General features: G+C 41.6%; 1 protein-coding gene across 12 annotated transcripts in view; it reads right to left on the reverse strand.

Annotated features, from left to right (window-relative positions):
• LOC113893135 (natural resistance-associated macrophage protein 2-like) overlaps positions 1–296 on the reverse strand; it is a 32,139-nt gene extending 31,843 nt beyond the window's left edge. For all 12 annotated transcript variants that reach the window (XR_003511233.1, XM_027542860.1, XM_027542853.1 and 9 more), the window contains exon 1: positions 189–296. Coding sequence is in view for 11 of the 12 variants with exons in the window: in XM_027542860.1 (XP_027398661.1) it covers positions 189–234 (46 nt within the window). In the remaining variant the exon portion in view is untranslated. The remainder of the gene's footprint in view (positions 1–188) is intronic.
• Positions 297–6,411: the final 6,115 nt, after the last annotated feature.

The raw sequence follows: 6,411 nt of genomic DNA on the forward strand, positions 1-6,411 counted from the left end.
AATCTCTCTGCAACACATATGGGGAGTTTCAGAAAGGCTTAATGAAGTCCCTCCAGAACAGAACCTTTCCTTTGGGAACGTCTACTGCGACTAGAAAATAAAATGGCTGGAGCCTCCTTGTCGTGTTCCAGGTCTGCTCTGGTGGGTAGAGTCCCTGGGCTATTATATGCTTATTGCTGGCTACTTACTTAGCTCACAGTGTGGGGCTGCCTCCTTCTTACTCTGCTTCTTCATTGTGCAGGCTGGGTCTGACTTTCTCCACTACTGCTCCTGTTTCTTGCCTCTATATATGCAGAGGAGTGCACCTTCTCTTGGTTAGACAATGCCTCTTATGCTTCTCTGGGCAACACATTGTTAAAGATACCAGAGGAAATTTTAAGAAGCAAATAACACTCTTAGAAGTATAATCAAATCTCATCTTTGACCTGCCCTGAAAAGAAAAACTTCATATATCTGCCATTCCTGGATACTAATGAACAATTAATTGCATTTGAAAACTTTTATTCTGAGATTTCATCTCTGTCTCCTTTCGCAGGAGCTAGAGTCACAGAACAGCATAGCATCACAAGACGAAGATGTCTTTATTCCAGGACTAGAAGTCATCCCACTACAATTTGACCTATCTCTTTTCTCCTTGTTCTACAGCAGACAAGTTTCCTAAAGCATACCTGCCTTAGACTGGGTTGGGCTCAATGTACCTGCCTTCATGGGAAAATAGAAGAAAAAAAGAAGAAATACGAAAGCAGCCAAGAACGAACGTGTTTAAGGAAAAGGCCCCGTTTTAGTTTAGGACTCCCAAAATAGGAATGCGTTTTACAAGGAGAATCTACCATAGCACCCCTGGCACATTTACTCAGGAATTGCTCCCAACGTACACACTCAAGTCTTGCCTACTGGGTCCCTGCTATTCACTTAGAGTAACTGACAACATTAATGGAATTCTTACTATATATCAAACACCATATGTAAAATGTTATAAATAGGAATTAATCCTCACAATAAATTTGTGAGGCAAGAACTATGATCTTAATTTTGTATATTAGGAACCTAGGTCTGAGGGAGATTAAGTACTTTGCCTAAAGACCCACAAGTGAGTGATAGAGCCAGGCTTTGAATAAAGATTTGTTAGATCCAAAGAGCCAGCTCCCCACTACCATACTATAGTGCCTCCATCTAAAACAATTTCCTTCCATTCAAATCTCCAGCTTGGAAATGATCCTCTTTTATAAAATCCTATTCATGTAAATTCACTGAACATTTCACAGTACCACAATAACCAACTGATTTCTGTATAGATGCTAATATGTATCTGTATTGTATGTGCTTTTTATTTGAACAGGAGACTTTTCCTTCCATGCTCACCTCCCATCCACTCTCTCAATATTCTTTTTCAAGCTTTTGTTTTCCCTGAACTGCCTGAAATTAACTCCTCCTGTTTGTACCTGCTCAGAAGCTCAGTCCTGTCTGACTTTTTGCAACCCCATGGACTACATATAGCCCACAAAGCTCCACTGGTCTATGGGATTTTCCAGACAGGAATACGAAGAAGGTTGCTATTTTCTCCTCCAAGGGATCTTCCTGACCTAGGGATCTAATCTGCGTCTCCTATGTCTCCTGCATTGGCAGGAGGATTCCTTACAAAGGAGCCACCTGGGAAGCTCTCCAAACTTCTCCCACCCCTCTCTTTTTGTTGGAGGACAGAAGGAACAAAAAGTGCCCATCAAAATGAAATGGCATCTTGAGACGGAAAGAAAGACAGGCAGCTCCATATAATCATGTTTCAGTTTACAATCAGCATTACTATGAACAAAGCTAGTGGAGGTGATGGAATTCCACCTGAGCTATTTGAAATCCTAAAAGTTGATGCTGTTAAACTTCAGCACTCAGTTCAGTTCAGTTCAGTCGCTCAGTCATGTCCAACTCTTTGCAACCCCATGAACCGCAGCAAGCCAGGCCTCCCTGTCCATCACCAACTCCCGGAGTCCACTGAAACCCATGTACATTGAGTCGTTGATGCCATCCAGCCATCTCATCCTCTTTTGTCCCCTTCTCATCTGGCCCTCAATCTTTCCCAGCATCAGGGTCTTTTCAAATGAGTCAGCTCTTAGCATCAGGTGGCCAAAGTATAGGAGTTTCAGCTTCAACATAAGTCCTTCCAATGAACACCCAGGACTGATCTCCTTTAGGATGGACTGCTTGGATCTCCTGCAGTCCAAGGGGCTCTCAAGAGTCTTCTCCGATACCACAGTTCAAAAGCATCAATTCTTCAGCACTCAGCTTTCTTTATAGTCCAACTCTCACATCCATACATGACCACTGGAAAAACCATAGTCTTGACTAGACGGACCTTTGTTGGCAAAGTAATGTCTCTGTTTTTTAGTATGCTGTCTAGGTTGCTCATAACTTTCCTTCCAAGGAGTAAGCATCTTTTAATTTCAAGGCTGCAATCACCATCTGCAGTGATTTTGGAGCTCAAAAAATAAAGTCAGCTGCTGTTTCCACTGTTTCCCCATCTATTTGCCATGAAGTGATGGGACCGGATGCCATGATCTTAGTTTTCTGAATGTTGAGCTTTCAGCCAACTTTTTCACTCTCCTCTTTCACTTTCATCAAGAGGCTCTTTAGTTCTTCTTCACTTTCTGCCATAAGGGTGGTGTCATCTGCATATCTGAGGTTATTGATATTTCTCCCGGCAATCTTGATTCCAGCTTGTGCTTCCTCCAGCCCAGTGTTTCTCATAATGTACTCTGCATAGAAGTTAAATAAGCAGGGTGACAATATACAGCCTTGATGTACTCCTTTTCCTATTTGGAACCAGTCTGTTGTTCCATGTCCAGTTCTAACTGTTGCTTCCTGACTTGCATACAGGTTTCTCAAGAGGCAGGTCAGGTGGTCTGGTATTCCCATCTCTTTCAGCATTTCCCACAGTTTATTGTGATCCACACAGTCAAAGGCTTTGGCATTGTCAATAAAGCAGAAGCCGATGTTTTTCTGGAACTCTCTTCCTTTTTTGATTATCCAGCAGATGTTGGCAATTTGATCTCTGGTTCCTCTGCCTTTTCTAAATCCAGCTTGAACATATGGAAGTTCACGGTTCACATATTGCTGAAGCCTGGGTTGGAATATTTTAAGCATTATTTTACTAGCGTGTGAGATGAGTGCAATTGTGTGGTAGTTTGAGCATTCTTTGGCATTGCCTTTCTTTGGGATTGGAATGAAAACTGACCTTTTCCAGTCCTGTGGCCACTGCTGAATTTTCCAGATTTGCTGGCATATTGAGTGCAGCACTTTCACAACATCATCTTTTAGGATTTGAAATAGCTCAACTGGAATTCCATCGCCTCCACCAGCTCTGTTCATAGTGATGCTTCCTAAGGCCCACTTGACTTCACATTCCAGGATGCCTGGCTCTAGGTGAGTGATCACACCATCGTGATTATCTGGGTCATGAAGATCTTTTTTTTACAGTTCTTCTGTGTATTTTTGCCACCTCTTCTTAATATCTTCTGCTTCTGTTAGGTCCCTACCATTTCTGTCCTTTATTGTGCCCATCTCTGCATGAAATATTCCCTTGGTATCTCTAATTTTCTTGATGAGATCTCTAGTCTTTCCCATTCTATTGTTTTCCTCTATTTCTTTGCATTGATCACTGAGGAAGGCTTTCTTATCTCTCTTTGCTATTCTTTGGAACTCTGCATTCAAATGGGTATATCTTTCCTTTTCTCCTTTGCTTTTTGCTTCCCATCTTCCCATCTCCTTTTCTTTTCACAGCTATTTGTAAGGCCTCCTCAGACAGCCATTTTGCTTTTTTGCATTTCTTTTTCTTGGGGATGGTCTTGATTCCTGTCTCCTGTACAATGTCACAAACCTCCATCCATAGTTTATCAGGCACTCTATCTATCAGATCTAGTCCCTTAAATCTATTTCTCACTTCCACTGGATAGTCATAAGGGATTTGATTTAGGTCATACCTGAATGGTGTAGTGGTTTTCTCCACTTTCTTCAATTTCAGTCAGAATTTGGCAATAAGGAGTTCATGATCCGAGCCACAGTCAGCTCCTGGTCTTGATTTTGCTGACTGTATAGAGCTTCTCCATCTTTGGCTGCAAAGAATATAATCAATCTGATTTTGGTGTTGACCATCTGGTGATGTCCATGTGTAGAGGAGTCTCTTGTGTTGTTGGAAGAGGGTGTTTGCTATGACCAGTGCATTCTCTTGGCAGAACTCTATCACCACTCAATATGCCAGCAAATTTCAAAAACTCAGCAGTGGCCACAGGATGGGAAAAGTTCAGTTTTTATTTCAGTCCCAAAGAAGGGCAATGCCAAAGAGTGTTCAAACTGCCACACAATTGTGTGGATTTCACATGCTAGCAAGGTAATGCTCAAAATCCTTCAAGCTATGCTCCAACAGTATGTGAACCAAGACTTCCAGATGTACAAGCTGGATTTAGAAAAGGCAGAGGGACCAGAAATTAAATTGTCAACATCCACTGATCATAGAGAAAGCAAGGGAATGCCATAAAAAAAAACTACTTCTGCTTCATTGACTACGCTAAAGCCTTTGATTGTGAGGATCACAACAAACTGTGGAAAATTCTTCAAGTCATGGGAATACCAGACCACCTTTCCTGCCTCCTTCGAAATCTGTATGCAGGTCAAGAAGCAATAGTTAGAACTGGACGTGGAACAACAGATTAGTTCCAAATTGGAAAAGGAGCACATCAAGGCTGTATATTGTCACCCTGCTTCTTTAATGTATATGCAGGCTATATCATGCAAAATGCCCAGCAGATGAAGCTCAAGCTGGAATCAAAATTTCCAGGAGAAATATCAATAACCTCAAATGTGCAGATGACACCACCCTCTTGGCAGAAAGTGAAGAGAAACAAAAGAGCCTCTTGATGAAGCTGAAAGAGGACAGCTATTAAAACTGGACATTAAAACAGCTATTAAAACAGCTATTAAAGAGGACAGCTGGCTTAAAACTCAACATTCAGAAAGCTAACATCATGACATCCTGTCTCATCATTTTATGGCACATAGATGGGGAAAATGTGGAAACAATGACAGAGTTTACTTTCCTGGGCTCCAAATTCACTATGAACAGTGACTGCAGCCATGAAATTAAAAGATGCTTGCTCCTTGGAAGAAAAGCTATGATGAACCGAGACAGCATATTAAAAAGCAGAGACATCACTTTGCTGACGAAAATCCATATGGTCAAAGCTATGGTTTTTCCAGTGGTCATGTATGGATGTGAGAAATGGACCATAGAAAAGGGTGAGAGCCTAACAATTGATGCTTTAAAACTGTGGTGCTGATGAAGACCCTTGAGAGTCCCTTGGACAACAAGGAAATCAAAGCAGTCAATCCTAAAGGAAATCAACCCTGAATATTCACTGGAAGAACTGATGCTGAAGCTGAAGCTCCAATACTCTGGCCACCTGATGGGTACAGCCAACTCATTGGAAAAGAATCTGATGCTGGGAAATATTGAGGGCAGGAGGAGAAGGGAACAACAGAGGATAAAATGGTTGGACATGAGTTTGAGCAAACTCCAAGAGATAATGAAGGACAGGGAAGCCTGTCATGCTGCAATTCATGGGGTTGCAAAGAATTAGACACTACTGAGTGGCTGAAAAACAACTTACAAAGTGAGATTGGGCAATGGTCCAGAAACGTGGGTGACTGAATTCCACACCATCCAGGAGCCATTGGGACAATTATATTATTAAAGCAGGGTATTAAGTTGGGTGCTCAAAATAGGACCTGTGTTCCTAAGTCTAGATTTATGAGGAGTAACTACTTTCCTGGAATACGTCAGCAAAAGGTTGTCATTGTTTGAGGATCAGCAGAGCATAAGGGCTACAAGACTTTAAGGATTATTAAATGATACTTATTAACTACAAAGCTCTTGGCAACAGAGATGTGATTCAGTGGACTGTACAGTCTTGGGTTGGGTCAGTGGAAAAACAAGAGGACCCCTAGGGGCCCAAGATTGCATCAGTTATGCTAACAGTCATACATCGTCCTTACCGGAGAAACTCATTACTGTTGTTGTTTTTATCCTTACGACTATTAGTTCCATTACAATATCCATCTCTCTTGAAGCATTCCGGGACTCCTTCCTCCAGGCAGCATTATACATTCTGCCTGCTACCCAAACACTTCTTACTCTACCCTAGCACTAAATCATTCTGAATATACTTACTGAAAATCAACTACATACCAGGCAGAAGATCAGTGGTATAGATACAACACAAATAAGATAAGCAGAATACTTTCGTGGGTTAATGTTTTTGTGCTTTCTTCTTCCACTAAAATGTGAGCTTCTCAAAAGCAGCAGGTATCTTTATATACCTGTGAAACAGAGCAGCAGCATTAGGCCCTTGATCCCTACCTCCTACC

This window comes from Bos indicus x Bos taurus, chromosome 5, assembly GCF_003369695.1.
Source record: "Bos indicus x Bos taurus breed Angus x Brahman F1 hybrid chromosome 5, Bos_hybrid_MaternalHap_v2.0, whole genome shotgun sequence".
Taxonomy (NCBI): domain Eukaryota; kingdom Metazoa; phylum Chordata; class Mammalia; order Artiodactyla; family Bovidae; genus Bos; species Bos indicus x Bos taurus.